General features: G+C 43.8%; 2 protein-coding genes across 21 annotated transcripts; one reads left to right on the plus strand and one right to left on the minus strand.

Moving 5' to 3' along the window:
* The first annotated feature begins 220 nt into the window (after window positions 1-220).
* On the plus strand, window positions 221-4,558 carry pold2 (polymerase (DNA directed), delta 2, regulatory subunit). Of its 2 annotated transcripts, none has more exons than XM_051421862.1 (11): window positions 221-374; window positions 548-780; window positions 882-997; window positions 1,098-1,221; window positions 1,335-1,449; window positions 1,764-1,962; window positions 2,064-2,144; window positions 2,836-2,993; window positions 3,517-3,644; window positions 3,739-3,840; window positions 3,952-4,558. In XM_051421862.1, exons 2-11 carry the CDS (start codon window positions 555-557, stop codon window positions 4,110-4,112), a joined length of 1,410 nt encoding a protein of 469 aa, XP_051277822.1. In that variant the 5' UTR covers window positions 221-374; window positions 548-554; the 3' UTR covers window positions 4,113-4,558. The 2 variants fall into 2 exon arrangements, with proteins under 2 accessions (XP_051277822.1, XP_051277821.1); XM_051421861.1 differs by having other exon boundaries at window positions 553-780.
* Window positions 4,339-17,795, minus strand: aebp1b (AE binding protein 1b). 19 transcript variants are annotated; one of them, XM_051421860.1, is made up of 24 exons: window positions 17,583-17,795; window positions 16,914-17,389; window positions 15,770-15,934; window positions 15,610-15,678; window positions 14,263-14,619; window positions 12,702-12,776; window positions 12,085-12,150; window positions 11,653-11,736; window positions 10,440-10,511; window positions 10,227-10,336; window positions 9,053-9,192; window positions 8,879-8,963; window positions 8,654-8,798; window positions 8,470-8,558; window positions 8,054-8,177; window positions 7,583-7,779; window positions 7,231-7,407; window positions 6,864-7,027; window positions 6,569-6,720; window positions 6,161-6,424; window positions 5,878-6,017; window positions 5,519-5,618; window positions 5,222-5,388; window positions 4,339-5,133 (listed from the first exon to the last, which is right to left on the minus strand). In XM_051421860.1, exons 2-24 carry the CDS (start codon window positions 17,161-17,163, stop codon window positions 4,768-4,770), a joined length of 3,558 nt encoding a protein of 1,185 aa, XP_051277820.1. In that variant the 5' UTR covers window positions 17,164-17,389; window positions 17,583-17,795; the 3' UTR covers window positions 4,339-4,767. The 19 variants fall into 19 exon arrangements, with proteins under 19 accessions (XP_051277820.1, XP_051277818.1, XP_051277813.1 ...); XM_051421858.1 differs by having other exon boundaries at window positions 6,161-6,460; XM_051421853.1 differs by having other exon boundaries at window positions 6,161-6,502.
* Between the last annotated feature and the right edge of the window lie 1,645 nt (window positions 17,796-19,440).

A 19,440-nucleotide genomic window follows, 5' to 3' on the forward strand; every position in this document is an offset into this window, starting at 1 on the left:
GTGTATTAAATCGATGACGTAGAATCTGTGCGACGGTGCGAGAAAAGGAAAAAAAAAAAAAAACACAAACCGGTGTCGGATTTTTTTAAATTTTTTTTTTTATAAAATCTTATATTATATATATATTGGTCCACCACTTGTCTCTAAATGTGATGTAGGTTATTTTTTTAATTTATTTTTTAATTATTTTATTTATTTTCTCGCTCCGTTCGCGTCTTCTCGCGAGAAAACAATAGTGACGTTGAGCGGGTGATTTCGCGGGAATTGCCTCATTCGCTCGCAGACGAGGAATAAAATCAGCGATATCTAAAAGAATAACTCAATACCTGACTTCAGGCGGGTACCAGCTGAAGTTTGACTTCCCCTCTTTCAAGGTAAGGTCGTTAAATCCGGTTCATAATCGATATTCTCCAAAGAAACCGGCCTGTTTTGAGGAGCCTCATTAGCTGTCATTAAGTTGGGGTAAAACCCTTAAACCTGCTGTCTTGCTGAACCCCAATGCATCCGTGTATATTCTGCAAACCAACCACACTTTGCTCTGCTTCAGGACAGACATGTTCTCCGACCTGAGCGCCCAGAAGCAGGGCTCCTCTCTGCTCAGCCGCCCAGCCTCCGAGGACCAGGGGCCGGTGTTTGAGAGGCTGTCCCTGGCTTACAGTCCCTGCTCCGAGCGGTACAAGGTCGGGGAGAGGAGCTTCACTCGGCAGTATGCTCATATTTACGCAGCACGACTCATGCAGATGAGGCCCTTGCTGTCAGAGAGAGCCCAGCAGAAGTGGGGTAAGCTGAGGACACTGTTCTTCTCTTACTTTAAAGCAGTTAAATTATATTTCTGTGTTTCTTTTCTGATCTTTTTTTTCCTGTCCCCGTCACGATATCAGATGTGCCCATCAGAAAGCTGTGTGATCTTCAGACGGGGGAGCAGTGTTGCATTGTGGGAACCCTGTTTAAGCGTATGGACTTGCAGCCATCTATTCTGAGAGAGATCAGCGATGAGGTTGGCGGCCCCCCACACACACACACACACACACACACACACCTACAATCAGCCGATGACGCGTATCACCTCTCTTTCTTTCTTTCTCTTCCTCCGTCAGCACAACCTGCTGCCGCAGCCGGCACGAGCCAAATACATCAGCGACACCGACGAGCTGATTCTGGAGGATGAGCTGCAGAGGATCAAACTGGAGGGCAGAATTGACAGAGACAAGTGTGTCACAGGTCAGGATTTTTCTAGATTTGAAGACATCCTCGAGTCTCTCACTGTCGCATCGCTGGAGGAGCACAGCTGCGAGCACGTCTGTTGTATGTCGTGGCGTTTGTTTGTCTTTCAGGTAGTGTTATTGCAATATATGGAGCCGAGAGGAACGATGGGAAGTTCACGGTTGAGGACTTTTGCATGGCGGATCTTCCTCTGCAGACGCCGAGACCTGCGCTCAGCTCTGACAAGTACACGTAGACCGATTATTACCAATTATTGGATCCAATATTCAGCATATTTCCAATTATTGATATTGTTTAATTATGTTATCCTTACCTATACTTTGGCTACAAAAAATAATTTATTAGTTTATTATTTTTTAATAATATGAATCTGTAAAGTAACTCAGCAAATAAATGTAGTGGAGTAAAAAACAATAATAATAATTAAACAATAATAGCAATAATTGCCTCCATGTAGTGAAATACAGGGTACATGTACTTCAAAATTGTACTTGTGCATAATACTTATAAAGCTAATGCTGTTGTTCATCCTCATCCAGGTTTGTGCTCCTGGCCTCGGGACTTGGGCTCGGCAGTAGCCAGGCCGACAGCATGCTGGGGCTGCAGTTGCTGGTTGACATGGTAACCGGTCAGCTCGGTGACCAGGGCGAGCAGAGCGGAGCAGCGACCATTTCCAGGGTCCTACTGGCTGGAAACCTCCTGAGCCAAAGCACCCAGGACAAAGACGCATCAACGAAGGTAGCTCGAACTCATCTTACCTTGACACACATTTATTTTCATCTTTTATTAGTTTTACTTGAATGTTTCACTTAAAAACATTTCCTTTTCTGTCTGTCAAGCCCAAGTATCTCACCAAGAAGACTCAGGCTGGCACCGTGGAGGCAATTCGTCTGCTTGATGAGCTGCTGCTTCAGCTGGTGGTGAGTCTGCCGCCGCCTCTGTACAAACAATCAATGCATTTTGTTTTTATTTTGTGCAATATGACAATATATACTGTATACATCAGAGATTTTCTACTCACTGGCTATCTCTGGTAGTATTAGTATTCTCTGATTATTGGACCCATAAATATTTTTTCATAGATTTTCTAGAAATTGACTAAATTGTGATTTACTAATATAAATTTACATATTGAGTGATAGAGGATTTTATCCCTATCACCCCCTCCTATTACAGTATTCATCAGATTGATATTGAAAAGAGTTACTACTACAAACAGTAACAATGATAGAGGAAGCAACTGTTGAAATTTTAGTTGAGTTTTAGGGAAATAAAGCTCATAGTAAATCAGTAAATATATATTACATACATAAATCAGTTAGAATTATCTCAAATGTCAATATTTTCAGTATTTGTTTTATCAGTGTAACTTGAATACCTTTTCGGATTTAAGATTTCATAGCATAAACATTATTAAAATAATTGTTGGATGTAGCAGCTCCAAAATGAGTTCTCTTAAATACAAAGTAAAGTTCCTAGATCATAAGCATCAGAAATAATTAATGCTAAAGATGACTTAACAGAATGTTTAATCTTCCCAAGTGTTATAAACTAAACTGAACTGAACTGATAATATAGATATGTGTGTGTCACTGCCTCCTGCTGTTCTAGGCCTCACTGCCAGTGGATGTTATGCCGGGCCAGTATGACCCCACCAACTACACCCTCCCACAGCAGCCTCTCCACCGCTGTATGTTCCCGTTGTCCTCGGCGTACCCCACACTACAGCTGACCTCCAACCCATACACAGCTAACATTGATGGAGTGAGGTAAGGGACACTTTACACACCCCGTCACTATCTTTCATCCCGCATTTAGAATAGGAATGGCATCTGGAATACCTGGAAATTTAGAGACTTTAGAGAAGATTTTAATTGCATTTCAGCCCCTCACTGAGATTGCTTGCATACAGACTCGAGGCAATCTTTTTTGCGTGCAGTGATCGATGTTACAGTTGGAGGATAACTGTAGTAAACTGTTGTACATTTTACGGAAACTGTTGCAGAAAAATACGCTGTAGTAAGAACAGCTAAGAGCACCATGAAAGCGAGCTAAAGCAGGTGGTCCCATAAACTCTGACCACCTCCCTGTAATGAACTAGAAGTGTTCATGAAGGAGGAATAAAACTGGGGTTAAATGTGTCAATACGAGGTCTGCCGGGAAATTATATGACCGTTTGTGAGCAAGTGCTGTCCTGTATTCCCAAGAAAACTCCTGAAAGGTCCTGGAAAAGGATTTCTTAAAAAGAGTAGCAACCCTGTTAAGACCCAGTGTTTGTGTGTTTCCATGAAGGTTCCTGGGCACATCGGGCCAGAATGTCAGTGACATACAGAAGTACAGCAGCATGGACAGTCACCTGGAAATACTGGAGGAAACGCTCAGACTCAGACACCTGGCCCCTACGGCACCGGATACTCTAGGTTAGTCTGAGAAGTTGATGCAGAAAAACGCATAAACTTTCTGACTGATATCCGTTTGAATTATTCACCCTGTTTTCTGTATATTTTGTGTCAGGTTGTTACCCGTTTTACCAAAAAGACCCATTCATCTTGGAAGAGTGTCCCCATGTTTACTTCAGTGGCAACGCTCCAACCTTTGAGTCCAAGCTCATCAAAGGTCAGTGTGTCCCTCTCTTTCTTTAGACTCCAAATGGACACAGTATTTACATTATTTTTGTCTGTTTTCCTCCTTTCTAACGTGCCAATATGTTTCCTCTTCTCCTGCCAGGTCCTGATGGCCTGGAGGTCCTTTTGGTTACTGTTCCAGAGTTCAGCAGCACCCAAACGGCCTGCCTGGTCAATTTACGTACTCTTGAATGTGAGCCGGTCAGCTTCTCGGCCTTCTCCGCTGACGACGATGACGACAGTGAGATGAACATCAGCCACTGACGCTCCAAATCCAAACACAGTACAACATGCTGACACTTCTCGGACACTACTGAAGCATATTCAGACTAATGTCTCCTGGCTACAGACTAATCCCATCAACACTGGGCCAAGAATCACAGTCCTTGTCACACTGATGCTCTTCTGTATCATAAAGGTCAATGAATTGCTGTTAACCAGAAATCAGTGTTCACAAAGGTGCTAAAAAAAATAATGAGAAGACAAGTCATGTGTATTAACAAGCATTTATTTGAAAAATAACTTCTACCCCAACTGGGGAAACATGACAGAAGAATCTTTGACTCTGTTACCAGCCTTGAACAAAACCTTTTGTGACCGTCTATACTGTAAAAAATATCTCTGCCATGGATGTAAATATTTCAACTTTGATGTAGAAAAAAAAATGGTCACGTGCATCCACAATAAAAGATCTTTTCATAAAGCAAAAAGGATTCGTAAAGTCAAACTGAAGTACAATTAATTAACATGGTCACTTTCTGTGAAGAGGCATTTTGTTGAGTAGTAGATACACTATCTTTATACAATTAATATAGTTAATATTCTGTACATTGCCATTGCTTGTACAACATGGCAACGAGAACTACAAGTAGAAGAGGACGGTTGCATGTTAACTGTGTGTGTGTGTGTGTGTTTTGGTTTAATAGTCATCAATCTTGTACTCGTAGTTATAATCCAGGATGGAGTCTATGAAACCGCCGGGTGTCGAGGACTGTCCCTCCCCTATCGCCCAGTCATACCAGGGTGTGGTGCTTTCTGTCGTGGGAATTGTGGTTGTTGTCGGTGGTAACGTCGTCGTCGATCTTAACTTCAGTAATCTCTGTTGCCGGAGGCGACGGAGGCGAGCTATCCTGAGCCTCCTCTGCCTTTCAGTGATTCCAGAGTTCTGTGTATACCCGCTGTTGCCGCCAACCACACGCCTGTTGCTGTTAACAACTGGAGGGTGCTGTACTTTGTTGGTGCTATAGCTGAGTCGAATCGGCTTGTTGCCATGGAGAGCCATGATCTGCAGAGGAATAAAAAACAAAAACACACTTATTAATAACAAGGGAGACAAGTGTTGAGGGTGTGGTCTGTTCAGGGTGGCGTCTTACCTGTTTAATGCGGTCCCAGTTGGACTTGGCCAGGTTGAAGCTGCAGGCGGTTGCTCCTGACTGGTAACCAACCACACAGAGTTTGGTCACAGGGGAGAACCCTTCAGCTCGAGCCGTCACCCGGTACTCCCCCGGGTTAAGCAGCCGCCAGTAGTCCCCTGTTGGTGCTGCAGTGACAAAGAGTACACAGACATTTTAGTTTAAAGCACAGATGGCGATATAGATTGTGCTTCAAAGCATCAGAGTTAAAACATAATGAGATTCTGGGAGGGGAAGAGAGGAAGTGTTTCCCCAGACCCGTAGTGACGTCATGGTTTATCCCCTCTACAGACACAGTGGCGTTTGCGATGGCGTTCCCCTGCTGGTCCTTCACAATGCCCCTGATGCCACGATGCACCTAGATAGAGAGGGGTAATAGTTTAAGGGCGTAAAGTAACCAGTTGCAAGTTCTCTTGTTTCCATGACTGAGTAATATTTTAATATACATGTTTTATAATATTAATACATTTGGATGAAACACTGCTTTTAATTTAATTCCCTTTAGTTGAGTAATGTTGTACAGTTATATCACTTCTTCACCGTGTTCAGTATGAGGTTCGAGTACTTTCCAACAGAGAAGGCGGCAGTCAGTATGCTGTGTGCTGTATGTGACTGACCTGCTCCATGAAGATGAGCATTGCTTCTCTGTTCTTCTCCCACTCGTACGCCAACTCACTCTGATGAGGGAACTTATCACATCCCAGGAATATGGACAGCTCAAAGCAGTTTGTGTGCAGGTAACTGAAATCATTCATACCTAAAGGTAGAGAGAGTCATATACACACACACATTAACCTCACAGCCCGCACTGCTTATACTGTCCACCAGGGTGTGTTATAAATACATCCAGAAAGTTCAAATTCCTTCAAAAACATCACAAACCTACTGGCTTCTACTTACTTCCTGTGATTGGCTTCCATTTGGCCCGGTTGACGAGGCCGTGCCCCCCTGTGGGAGTGTCTCCGTGGCAGGAGCCGTGGTAGTTGTGTGTCATGGACAGGTGTGTGGAGGCGTAGGAGACAGCCAGCCACCTGAAGAGGGACTCGTCTGCAATCACACGAGGCTCATCCTCGTGCTCAGCGTACTGGTAGCCGGCGCTTCTTCCTCTGTCATCCTCTTCCTCCTCTCTGCGGCCATAACCTTGGTCGTAGCCGTGATCGTAGCCTTGGCCGTGGTCGTAGCCTTGGCCGTGGTCGTAGCCTTGGCCTTGGCCGTGGTCGTAGCCTTGGCCGTGGTCGTAGCCTTGGCCGTGATCGTAGCCTTGGCCGTGGTCGTAGCCTTGGCCTTGGCCGTGGTCGTAGCCTTGGCCTTGGCCGTGGTCGTAGCCTTGGCCATGATCGTAGCCCTGGCCCCTCCACTCCTCCTCTGGCTCTGCGTATCCCCTTCCTCTCCAGTCTTCCTCTGGCTCCTCGTGGTAGCCCCTTCCCCACTCCGTCACATCAAAAGCTTCTTCTTCGTACCTGTAAGAAATGATTCTAGTTGAACTATTTAACGTGTGAGTGTCTCATGGAGAGCTACGCAGGAGGAAGGAGGAAGGAAAATGAGAGTTTATGAGTGTAAAGTGGGGAAACGACAACCGAACAAAGCAGAGAACAAGTCATACTGTCTCTTCTTGCGGCTGTGGGGTTTCTGGCTCTCGGCAGGCTTGTTGAGACGTAAGCTGTCATAAGGATAAGCCACAATTGACTCCCCGCCCTGGAAGTTTGCACCCAACACAAATGGATGGCTTTTCATCCAGGAGATTATGGCCCTGGTTTCCACAGCAATCTGGAACGAAAACAGGAAGATCGGGATCACACAAACAGTGCAGAGGAAAATCCATGTATGCACAGTATATCCTCACTTCTGTTTACTGGGTTGACCACAGCCACCTTTATAAGTCTTTTACATCCATTTTATAGTAAAAAAAAACAAAACAACGCACACTATGATTATCTGGCTGTAAGACACAACGGTGCCCACTTCCTTACCGAGCTGTTGGCCTCTAAGTTCTCTGGTATGGGTACGTGGTGATTGGGGGTGAGTTTGGGCACCATGCCTTTATCTTCAGCATCCCACAGGATACTATTCAGGTCCGGGAAGTTCTGGAAGATGTCAAAGCCGTCCTCTGTGAAGTGTCCCGTGGTCCACCCACTCAGCTCAGATCCCTGCAGGGGGGGAGCAATTTGAATAAGCACATGGAGCCAAGTCACCCTGGACCACCAACACAGCATGATTCACCGGTATTTCCCATTTTGTTTTTTGTTTTTTGACTTTTTTTGTTTGCCAGTTAAGTAGAAGTTAAGTAGAAACATATGATTTTCAATGATCATAATCACTGACCGCTTCGAAAGCTGTCTCATGTCCGTCAGGGTTGAGCGAGGGCACCAGGTGGATGCGTATTCCCTCCACCAGCCGCTGGGCTCGGGGGTTTCTGTCTTTGTACTCTTTGCACAGGTACTGCATGAGGAGCAGGATCATCTCCCGACCCACGGCCTCGTTTCCGTGGAGACCTGCCGTGAAGCGAAACTCGGGCTCACCTGCAGAGACGAGCGGAAAGGACTGTAGTTAGTTGTCCCCTTAACCATAATCAGCTGACCTGGTGTTTATTAAGATTTATAGGAATCACCAGTGGTGCCACTGAAACCCAACAGGTTTAATTTTAAACCGGAAACCAGAGTTCAGACCAGCTGTTTTTAAAATGTTATGTTGGTATTGATAGTGCATAATGAAATACATTGCAATATTATGGCTATTTAACGGTTAAAAACAGTTCTATCTGCCCGTTTTATGGTCGTATGAACACATTCCCACCTATTTCGTGCTCTGTGGGGTTGCCAGAGATGACCATGGCCATGATTTCTTTGCCCCTGGAGCTGCGACCCAGGCTGTAGATACTGGTGATGTTGGGACATTCTTCATTCACTGACTTCATAAGCTGAAAAAAAAGCATTGTATATGATTTTATATTTACATTTTCACAGATACATCACAGCAGCTTGTGAAGTTAACAGTAGGCCAATCTGATTGATCTGTGCTATCGTGCATTAGCACTAAAACTCATTTTCAAGTAAAAACAAACAGTTCAAGTTAGTGTAGAAAGGTCAAATTGCCCTCCTGGTTCAGTGTTTAATCGTTCTTGGGGAGTTATATTTTGTTTCAGTGTTTGGGAAAATAACTGAGGATTTCCTGTTGAATTCAATCAACCAGCTGTCTGTGAGGATACTCACTGCAACCATCTCTGAGTAGCTGTGATGTTTGAACTCCAAGTAATCTACTGGAGTCACTTCATTTAGCCTGTACTGAACAACAGCTGGATCTGTGAAACAAGAATGAAGAAAACACATTATTTTGTGTGTTTTAGTGTGTGTGTGTGTGCGTGTGCGTCTGTACATGTGTGTGTTTGAGGCTCACCAGGCAGGGGGCAGCCTAGGACCTCCAGCCTCATACACAGAGTGCCGTTCCAGCTCTGAGGAATGATTCGGATGTAGCGAGCCAGCACGGGCTGTGCCAGCTGGTTCATCACCGGAGTGTCCGTATCACTGTTTCCAAAGAACAACTGGAGGAGAGAGAACAGTTAGTCAGAGAAGGAGGAAGGAGACATCATACCGCCAAATGAAGTGGCGTCATTTTACTCACCCAGTCAGCGTATCCATCGTGGATGGTGGTCCATTCTCTGCTGTCATTGCTGAAAGCCAGGAAGTAGGACGTAACGAAGTCACTCCTGAAACGAGACACGTGGTCGAAATGTTGAATTAACAAATGGAAAATGCAGCCTCTTCGTCTGTGTGTTTCTGTGTGACTGTGTCTTACTCGTTCGAGGAGTCTCGTCCTTGTGTGATGACTCCTGTGAACTCCGTCTCCCTGCGAGCGTCTATCTCGAACCAGTGGATCCTGTCCTCTGAGTTTGCGCACCACGCTCCTCCTCTCACGTTGTCTTCATCGTCTGAGCCCTGGGAACCACAGAGACCAGAACACGTGCTGCTGGGTCCTTTGACAGTGACATCATGAGCTCACACACTTGACTTGTGTGCAAATTCAAAGCAAATGTCAGCTTATCATGCACTGCCATGCAGCTCATTTAACTCATACTATGCACTTACATCGCAGATGGTAACTTTTATTATTCAAAGGAGCTTTTAAATTAAAAATCAGCAGCAGTAAGCAGAAACATTTAGTAGATTTATCAGCTGATTGAATTACTTAGCTGCTCAAAAGATCCTTAGAGCAGTGGTTCTCAACCTTTTTGGTAACAAGGACCCCCAAATTGATAAGATTTAGTTATTCCATAACTGTCTGTACTGTAGATTGGCAGGTTAACAGTGAAGAGTTTGAAACCTATGCAGGGGCAGGGAGAAATATGCTGATTTTAATTGCAAACAATCTCATCAATATTTGCTTTCTTGCCTCTGATTGGTTGTGTTCGTTCAGGCCCGGTGTCTTTAGGAGCACTAGGAGGAGCCAGAGGAACCTGATTTTTTTCCCCACAGATTATCTGTCTCATGTTTTACTGTCGGGATGTAGTGAAAAGTTTCAGCAAATATGATGAAAAATTGTTTTTTTTTTTTAAATGAATCTAAATGAATGTGTTAAATTGAACACCAAACCCATGCAGCAGCTGTCACCCCTCTAGATCTGCCCATGAACATATAAACAGAACAGGCCCTCTTATACATTCTCATTGAGCTAACTTCTAGTCAATTAAATAATAGTGAAATTAAAATAATCCCCATATTTCTGGGGACCCCCTCAAGGATCCCTGCAGGTCTCCAGACGCCAGGTTGAGAACCGCTGCCTAAGATTATGAACACTGCTGAACATAAACTACCAAAGCAGTTAATGGAAGTGACAGACTCAGCAATAACAGTATTTTCCAACATGTGTCGGGTAGCTGGTGTTTATTTCCAGACCTGGAAGTATGTAAGTGATACCTGTAACGTATGTAAGCTTTTCAGACCACGGCAGTCCTGCTCTGATTGTTGTGTACCTGCATGTTGAGGCGCGCCCTCTGAGGTGCAAAACTATACTGAGACACAGAGGAGGCTGAAAGCTGGTCTGGCTCGATCTTATGGGACTCCATCCCCAAGGGAGGACACTCTGCCACGTACACAGACACACAGCAGAGAAAATCAAATGATATGTTAATTGTATTAGCGAAGCTTGTGCAATGTTTTCCAGCTCTGAACAGACGCTGACTTACTCTTTGGCTCTTTGAAGACACGTGGTCTGCTCCTGGCCCGCTCCTCTGCCTCCTTCAGCTTCTGCGCTCTCTCTGGCAGAGGTCAGAAAAACAGTGTTAATGCCAAATAAATTGTGCTGTCTTGGCTGAAGATTTTCTCTCTTTCCCTCTGCCCAGAAATCATCTAGGAACTCATCATTATTTTGCAAATTTCATATGCCAAAAACCCCCAAGAGGACCTGGATGGCGGTGAGAAAACAACCCAGATGTTGTGATTTCCATCCCAGTCCAAGTGTGCTCTGATCAAACTCAGATCAGAGAGTTTACTATTGAAGAAGAGAGCTGGATCCCTTCGATCATCATCATAATTCATATTCTAACACACTGACATACTGTAGTTTACTGCTGTTAGTATGGCTGCCATACGTCTTACTGACAGTGGGAATGTAAGACATGTTGTAAGCTGACTGTACTGCACAAGCGGATCGGCACATACACCCATTAACCCACGCTGATGTGTGTTTAGGTGCAGACACACATCTGCTATTGTGTCACAGATGAGTGCTTCAAGACTGTTCTGAACTCTCTTGAATGTGCGCCCAAAGTTAGCTAAAAATGCTTTTCACCTTAAACCCAGAAAGCAGTGAACCGTCCACACAGGAAGTGAACTATTGACACCGGTCCTGACAGTCTTATAAATCATTGTCTCCAGGCTCGCCTTAACCACCAGCTAACCTCACTGCGCACAGCACACACGTGGCGATAAAGAGCTGAATGTGATGTGAATCCTTCAGAGCCCTGCCTTACAACATCCTCTGCTAATTCTCCCTTGTTGTCCTGTTTATCTTTATCACACTAATCTGCTGCAGGCGGATCATTCTCAGCTGACCCCCCCCCCCCTTATTTGCTTTCCTTCGGTCCAGCTCACAAAACATTTCTTTTTTTGAGATAATCTCCATTTTGTTTTGGAAGGGTGAATTTTTGTCCCCACCGTGCGACTCAAAGCAAGTACCAAACATGGTGGGAAATCACATCTGAACTCTCTTATAACAGAAACGTGATGCAAGGGAGTGAACACCTCAGAGATGTTATCTGTTTGTACTTTTGAACCTAGGTCACAGGCCATGTTCTTTGCTTTGGCAACAACAGTATTGTGTGTAGTCTGACATGATTGTGCAGAGCGGTGTTATGCAAGAAATAAAAAAAAAAAGGATACACATCTGGGTTTTCTTACCTCTCTCTTCCCTCTCTCTTTCTTTTTCTGCTCTCGCCCTCTCCTTCTCCATCCATTTGTCGTCTGTCTCATCTTCTTTCCTCCCTGTGGAAAATAAGAAAATCAAGGATAATTTTATAGAAATACCCATAAATACAGCAGCCTTGTGTGCAACAGTGCGTATGCATGTCATTCTGGGTTTTTGTAAGCCATTTGGAACAATAAACAGTTAGAAGGTCACAAAGGATCAGTTATAAATCTGGAAAGTTATTGACCTGACTGTTGTTTATCCCTTTTCATTGCTGCCTGTTTTGTTGGCAGGAATTCTCGCTGCAGCTTAACCAGTGAATCTAATATAAAACATTTGTGCATGGATATGTTTCAGGTGTGTGTGTGTGTGTGTGTGGGTGTGTGCGTGCGTGTGTGTGCGTGTGTGTGTGTGTGCGCACGTACTCATTCCGTATTCGTCGTAATCATCATACCACGTCCCCTCATAGGGAGAAGTGGCTGTGGGCTCCTCTGCGTAAAAGAAAAAAAACATCAAGTGAGACGTCTCGTTCAGTCAGTCAGACGCGCCGCTACGTTACAAGTGAGTTTTTATGAGATTACAGGGTTTAATCAGAGTTTTACAGGTTAGTACAGCCCTGATTTATTCAACCACAACAACTGTTCTTTATTTGGATGCCACTGTAACGCCTTCTATGTAATTAAGTTGTTAAATCTTTAATTTACATTTACAAGTGATCTGATGACAGGGCTTTTTTTGTTTTGTTTTACTCCACAGCAAAAACTAAAGAACGTTTTTGTTGACTCTGTGGAACCAAGCAAACCCACCCACTCCTGTTTGAAAAGTAGGGCAGGTTAGCTCACAGACTCATTATAATGTTATTCCCATGTGTTGAACTGCTCACGATTTCTCATCTGCTCTGAGCCTGAAGGCACAGATGGAATGAACATTTGGACACAAGTCTAGAGAGATTCCTTACTAGTTAGCTGCCTAATTGAAAGTTTACACATGCACTGGCGGATGTTAATTGGATTTCTAACGCCTTTGAGAGACAGCCGTTTACCTGGTAGAGTTTCTACTTTGATTTCAGGGCTGACCTCTTCACCGTCAGGGAATGGAAGACTCTCTGGCACCTCGTCTGCAGGAGTAGACAAATAAAACAATAAAAGATTTAAAAGCTCAAACAGAGGGATTCTATTAGTGTCAGAAACAGGACAAAGTAACAGAGAAGGCGAGAGGAATCAGTGGAAACGTTTGAATAGCAGCAGAGGTACAGTACAGTGTGATGGAAACACAGAGTAATGAGAACATGTCAGTCTGGTCCAGAGTGTCACAGAGCCACACGACACACTGTTTCCTACATCTGATCCTGTGGAAAATGTACTGCTGACCTCAGATGGACGGACGCTGGACGAGATACCATCCATCTTAAAAGTTTTTAAGTAAAATTGTACCAGGTATGAGTCACTCAGCTTTATTTGGTAATGAGTAGGACAATGTGTTGTAATTCTCCGGGGGCTGAGTTTGAAAGATATTGAATATGGATGTCGTCATTCTCTGTTGCCACAGACTCCTGAATCGTGCCAATTTATACTCTGAATTACAAGTTGTTTGGACTTTATTTTAAATTAATGATCACAGTTCACACAAAAATGTTCAGTTGTGGCAACAAAGCAAGCCAGTCTCTTGCTTCAACAACAGTGAGTAAGTCGTGATAACTTGACACCGAGCAAGCCTTTTTCCAATTTAAGGAAAGTTATGTGTCTGTTTCTGCAAGCATCTCCGATGAGTCATGTGGTCTTCTCTCTGGATCTCCATCGTTATCTACGATGGAGATCCACTTTAACCACTCCCTGTACTCTTTCTTTGAAACTTTTCAAACCAGGATTCACAGATCAAACCTGAAACTGCTGGTGAAAAACAAATGAATTGGAAATGAAGTTAAAGGTACTACAAGGAGTTTTTAAATGGTTATAAAACAGTCAAAATTCAAACTGATGCCTCTATATGATCTACATAAGCAAACAAGACCATCAGTGAGAAGACTATTTCTATATAATTATTGTTAATGCCTGCCACTGAGTCGGTTTTGTCCACAGGGGTCGCCAGAATCAAGATAAAATTGATAGAAAATACAAAAAGTTCATTGTTGCTGCTTTAAACAACAATTTAACTAAATATAATAATATAATTATAGTTGTTGGCTTTACTAAATGTCCCTAATTGGCCTACTTTACAACTTTTAAAGGACCAGGGTGTAGGATTTAGAGGCATCTAGTGGTGAAGTTGCAGATTTCAACCAACTAAACACCACTGAGGTCTTTATTTAACTACCTAGAAATGACAACAGTTGACACATTATCTGGTCTTCTAGTGACGATTATCTGTATAAATCTGCAAAATATCAGAATCAAAATCAAGTTTCAAAACCCAATTTTGGTCAAACACTAGTTCTGTGTGTACTCAGATTCATTACACTGTCACAATGAATCCCAGTGACCACTGCAACAATGAAGGAATCACAAGTTAAGTAAAATTTAATCTCATCATGTTCATGTTTCGATAAACTGTCACCACACAAAAAACCACAATAAAAACAAAGTGAGGAGATGAGTCAGACATACATGTGGCGTCCCAGTAATCGGTGTCATCTGTCCCAGCCTTCCCATCAACCTCGGGGGAAGGGGGCGTCGGGTCCACCTCTTTCCAGTAGGTGTCATAGTTGTCAGTCACGGGAGCGTATGGTTCTGTATCATCTGGTGTCCAATAGTCATCGTAGGGGTCAGGCACCGGAGTGGTCGGCTCTTTCTCAGCAGGTTTCCAGTAGTCATCGTAGGTGTCTGTTACTGGAGCACCTGGGTCTTCCTCATCGGGCTTCCAGTAGTCGTATGGAAGATCTGTGATCGGAGCCTCGGGCCGGGGCTTGGATGGTGTGGGCTCAGCCTCCCAGTAGTCATCTTCTGGTTTCCAGTAATCAGTGTCTGACAGAAAACAGATGGAAAGATAGTGTCAGATGTCTAGACTGAAATATTCTGTGTGGTTCATATGAGTTTATATTTATAGATACTTTTATTTTACATGGATTTTACATTTACATTACACAGCAACTGTTCATGGAAGCAAACAGGAATAAAATTGGTTGGTTTTTCCTGTGACAGCTGAATGGTACTAAAAATGTTTTTAAAAACTAACTTCAGCTACTGACCTTTTATTTTAATAGATAATGATGAGCACAGAAGAATGAATGCTTAAAAGTCTCAAGTTTAAGAATTTAAGCTCTTCTTCCTTGTCTAAATATGGTGCATACATTACCCACAACTCCACCGCCAACAGTTTGGTTGGAGATCCAGAGATGGAGCAGCCAGCTTCAAGCAGCAATGGTGGGTGAGCTACAGAGGCCCGGTAATCTCACTTCTATCTCTTTCCACATCCCATTTTATCCCTTTTTTTATTAACAGACGCTGACTCAAGTGACATCACTTGAGACAATTAATCAGACCTTGAGCAGATCCCTCTGGAGTACTGACAGTATATAATTAGCGGACAGAGCTTCTGGGTCTGTGAAGTGAAGCCAATGCTGAAGTGTCTTAAACCTGCAATGACCTGTCAATCACAAGGTTGCCACGCCCTAAAGCATACCCTGCTTTATTGTGTATTTTACTCTAAATTGGACCATGATTTACAAAATAAACATCATGCTGTGTGGAAGAAGACTTGAAACGTGATTGAGACCATAAACTCATTAGGAAACTGTTTGCTGAGCTCATAAATCAAGTGAGAAGTCGGCTAATCCATAAGATTTTTTTTCAGCCCCCTGCAGACCCAGAAATGTATATATAAATATAAATATATACCGTCAATGGTACCAACCTACTACTATATTTTGAGATATTAGAAGGTGGGTGGTGCAATTTTTTACAGGTCAGAGGTCGGGCTCAAATAAAATATTAATGTGTGTGTGTGTCACTCACCAACATCAGGATAAGGGTAGTCTGTGTATGGTTCAGTGGGTGGTTCAGTAGGTGGTTCAGTCGGGATTGCTAGAGGCAGCAGACAGACACAAGGTCAACCTTCATTCAAGTCCAAGTCATTCAAGTACAACCTTGGCTCCCTGCTCTGTTCTGTCCTTACGTGTTGTGGTTGGTGGTAGAGTTGTGGTTGTTGTCTGCCTGTCCTTCTTCTTTCCTTTCTTGTCAGTTTTGGGCTTTTTGGTGGCGTTGGGGTCTTTGTTCTTCTTCTTGTCCTTCTTCTTCTTTTTGCCTTCGTCTGGTGCTCTCCTCACCCTGCCCGAAACACCTGGAAGGACGAAGAAAACCAGAGAGGAGAGAGGTTTTCCAAAACTCTAGATCAGAATCAATCTCCCGACCTGAATTACAAATAAACTCTCTTCAGATTTTATTGCTGCATTTTTTTAAGACCAAGTATTTATTAGCAGGCCAAAATCTGCCAGTAACAGCTGCCAAATTATTAATCGTTGACAGAAAATTCCTACTGAGCACTCAAGTAAAATTCAAAGCTTATGTAATTCTGGTTCTTAGTTTTGTTTGTATCATTTACAAGCAATGTGAGAATAAAATGATGCAATTATATCTTTCCTGCGATGTCAAAACGCAGTGCTGTGCCAGGGAAAATCCAGACAGCCAGATGCATTTCAGTGGTTGCTTGAGGTCCATCAGTATTTCCTTCTGAGGTAGTCTAAAGTCCTGAGGCACTTTCATGGAAAACACTTCTCTGTCTTTCCATAAGTTGTGCTCCATTAACCACAATTCAGTTTTAATGACACTAAATCCGTCCAGATACTCAATAAATACATCAATATCACCTCAGGTCATCTTAACCCCTAAGCATAAACCCAACAGTAAGAGTCATTAAAGAGCTCAAGTCTATTACATTTTAGTCAGAAAGCTCTAGAAAAGACTTGAATCGCAAGTATCCACTCTGCCTGCGTGACTGTGCAGCAGAGTCAGCATTAATCATGCAGGGTTACGGCAACAGAAGCAGTGGAAAAGGTCAGTGTCATAAAAATCTGCCTGCAAGATGCTTGACTCTTCCTCTCTCGTCTGGCGTGAGCCAAAAAACCTACCCTGTGGAGAAGCAGTAGTGGAGAGGTGAAGACCTGGACTTTTTCATGCCTGTTGGAGCTGTCAGAGACTGGAACGGTTGTGTGTTTGTGTCTGTGTTTGCTCCTCCATGTCGTGTTGGAGCTCAGACCTGAACTGCTTTGTTGTAACATGTCTTTATTTTTATAGTTAAAATTAAAAAGTTCTCCACTCACCTGCCTGTGCAGCCTCCTCTGTGTCTCTCTTCCCCTTCTTGCTGCCTCCCAGTGGGTGTAGGTCCAGTGCAAGTCCATGTTCACTTTCTGGGTCATCCAGGGACTCTTCTCGCGGCTGATCCCCTGCCTGCCTCTCCCCTTCAGTCTGCTGGAGAGAAACTATCCCCCCAGCACTCTCCCCTCCTCTGGGGATCAGCAGGCAGCACAGGGCCAGCAGAGCCACAGACACAACCACAGTCTGGCTTTTCATACCTGCTGCTCCTCCAACTGCAGAATCCTTTGGTTTGGAGTTTTCTTTTCTTTTCTCCCTCAGCCGTCCAATGCTCAATCCAATTCCTCTCCACCAGGAGAATAACTTTTCACCCTTTCTTCCCCCCCGTGTCCTTGCAATGTGATCCACACTTTTACTCCAGCAGGGAAATTTCTGCAGCTCCACACGTACCCACAGCCACAGTGTCAAGCAGGCTCAGGCTGGGCTAGACGGAGATGGAGTGGGAGGGGGGTAGGGATAGGCAGGGAGGGAAGGGAGGTGGGTTATAGGGAGAGAGACAGAGAGAGAGAGATACAGAGTAAAGCAGTAATCCCGTCAAATGAATAGACTGGGTTCCTAATTGCCCCACAGCTACGGTCAGCTGAAAAAACAGCGTAAGGCCAGAGGATCCCCCTCACCTGGCTGACGAGTCAGAACAGGTGCAGGGCTCAGACAGGAGGTGGGAGGGGAGGGGAGGAGGATGAGGGAGGGCAGGTGAGGCCTCTTAGACCGCAGGGTTTGTACCTCCTGGGTGACAGACAGAAACCAGCTCCTTTTCGTCGGCAGCTCCTGTTGAATTCCTCGGCGGAGAGCTTTTCGCCCTGCAGACTCACTCAGAGCAGAACAGCAGGAGAGAGGAGTGACTCCCAGGACACTGAATTCCACAACAAGAGGAGGAGGAGGTGGAGAAAGGGGGAGGATAGGGATAAAGTGTGTGTGTGTGTTAACAAAACCAAACACCACTAATGATCATTGGGGGGAGGAATTCAAAGAAAATGAAAACAGGCAGGAGTAGAACATAAATTCTTTCCCTGTCTAGGGCCTGTTTTGGTTGGGAATGGACCTTTGCTTTCCGTTTTGTCTTGGCGGTGCTCTGTCACTCTTTCCTCGGTGTATTGCGTAGCTATGTAAGTTATGGTAGGCAAAGGGGGCCGTGGGGGAGGCAACATGCAGGATGGGAGAATTGTTTGAGCAGATGACAGAATTACCATTTAAAGTTTGGGTGTTTTCTTTGCCACCCCCCCTCGTCCTCCTCCTCCTGCTCCTCTGTCCATTGTTTGGAGAGCCTGGCGAGGCCTTCAGTTGCTGGACTTGTAGTATATTTTGCCACCATTCCAGTCACTAGTAATTCAGAGCTGTTTAGTCTCAGTGTGTGGAATATGATGGACCTCCAGAGGAAGAGGCGTCATGTTGCCCCGCTTATGCAGACATTCCTACGAAATGCGATGACCTCAGCTTAAGTTTCTGCTCCAGTTTTCCAAAAAACTCCATCGTCACCTGCACTCTTCCATGAAAGGACGTTTATTATCCAGAAATGCCCGATGTTAGAATAAAGTAGTGAAATCAAAACACTGTACAGCTCACTGAAGACCTATTATTATTATTATTATTATTATTATTAATATTATTATAAGAATAATTTCCTCAAACTGAGCGGATTTTCAGACAAGACACACAGAGGAGCAGCCAAATGCATGCAAACACACACAAACACACATGCTGAAATAATTGAGCTCATACACAGTAAGTAAAGCACAATTGCATTAAAAGGAGGATGAGTTTAAGAGGACTGTATTGTAACATGCAATCAAATATATGCAGGATATGACTAAGGCTGCGAAGAATGCAGCAGATAATTCAGACTACAGTAAGGTCAAGCAGAGGCCTTTTTAAACTGGCAACGATACAGACACACACTGGGGAGCTTGCTGGAAAATGCTTTTTTCTTTCTTTTCTTTTTTATTTTTTTACCCAAGCTATTTCACAATACAGAGAGAAATCTATGAGGGCAATGCCTTCAGTAATAAAAAGCAAATGAAAGCATGGAAAACAAGATGTGAATCACTTCAATTACTCATAAGACAAGAGAGGAAAGCCAGTGCAGCTACATCCTGATGATAAATATCTCTTCTCTGGTGGTGGAGAGAAGAGAAACTGGAGAATTTAGTCGTAATTAAGTCTTAATTTTACATACAAGCAGTGGACGAGTGTAACTAGGTGCATTTCCTTAAATGCTGTAAAGTTTTGAGGTAAATAGTTTTACCATTTTATGCCATTAAAACCTCTCCTTCACAACATCTCAGCAAATATTACTCGACTTTGACCAGCTACATTGAAGCAGCACTATGTAAATGAAAAATAATGAACAATGTGTGTATCCCTGCATATTGACATGGGGCTATTATGGAACAATCCCATATATAGGGCCTGTTTTCCAGCCCATCTAATACCCACATGGCCCCCACACATAAATGTTGGCAGTATTTTGGCCAGCAG

This window comes from Dicentrarchus labrax, unplaced genomic scaffold, assembly GCF_905237075.1.
Source record: "Dicentrarchus labrax unplaced genomic scaffold, dlabrax2021, whole genome shotgun sequence".
Classification (NCBI taxonomy): domain Eukaryota; kingdom Metazoa; phylum Chordata; class Actinopteri; family Moronidae; genus Dicentrarchus; species Dicentrarchus labrax.

What these genes read in the sequence shown, in the direction of transcription:
- pold2 (XM_051421862.1), top strand. Translation starts at nt 555, where the DNA reads ATGTTCTCCGACCTGAGCGCCCAGAAGCAGGGCTCCTCTCTGCTCAGC. An exon ending in GCTAACATTGATGGAGTGAG is followed by an intron (nt 2,994 to 3,516) that starts GTAAGGGACACT and finishes GTTTCCATGAAG; the next exon opens with GTTCCTGGGCACATCGGGCC. An exon ending in TACGGCACCGGATACTCTAG is followed by an intron (nt 3,645 to 3,738) that starts GTTAGTCTGAGA and finishes ATTTTGTGTCAG; the next exon opens with GTTGTTACCCGTTTTACCAA.
- aebp1b (XM_051421844.1), bottom strand. Translation starts at nt 17,163, where the DNA reads ATGAAAAGCCAGACTGTGGTTGTGTCTGTGGCTCTGCTGGCCCTGTGC. An exon ending in CCTAGGCTGCCCCCTGCCTG is followed by an intron (nt 8,559 to 8,653) that starts GTGAGCCTCAAA and finishes CTTGTTTCACAG; the next exon opens with ATCCAGCTGTTGTTCAGTAC. An exon ending in CCCCACAGAGCACGAAATAG is followed by an intron (nt 7,780 to 8,053) that starts GTGGGAATGTGT and finishes TCGTCTCTGCAG; the next exon opens with GTGAGCCCGAGTTTCGCTTC.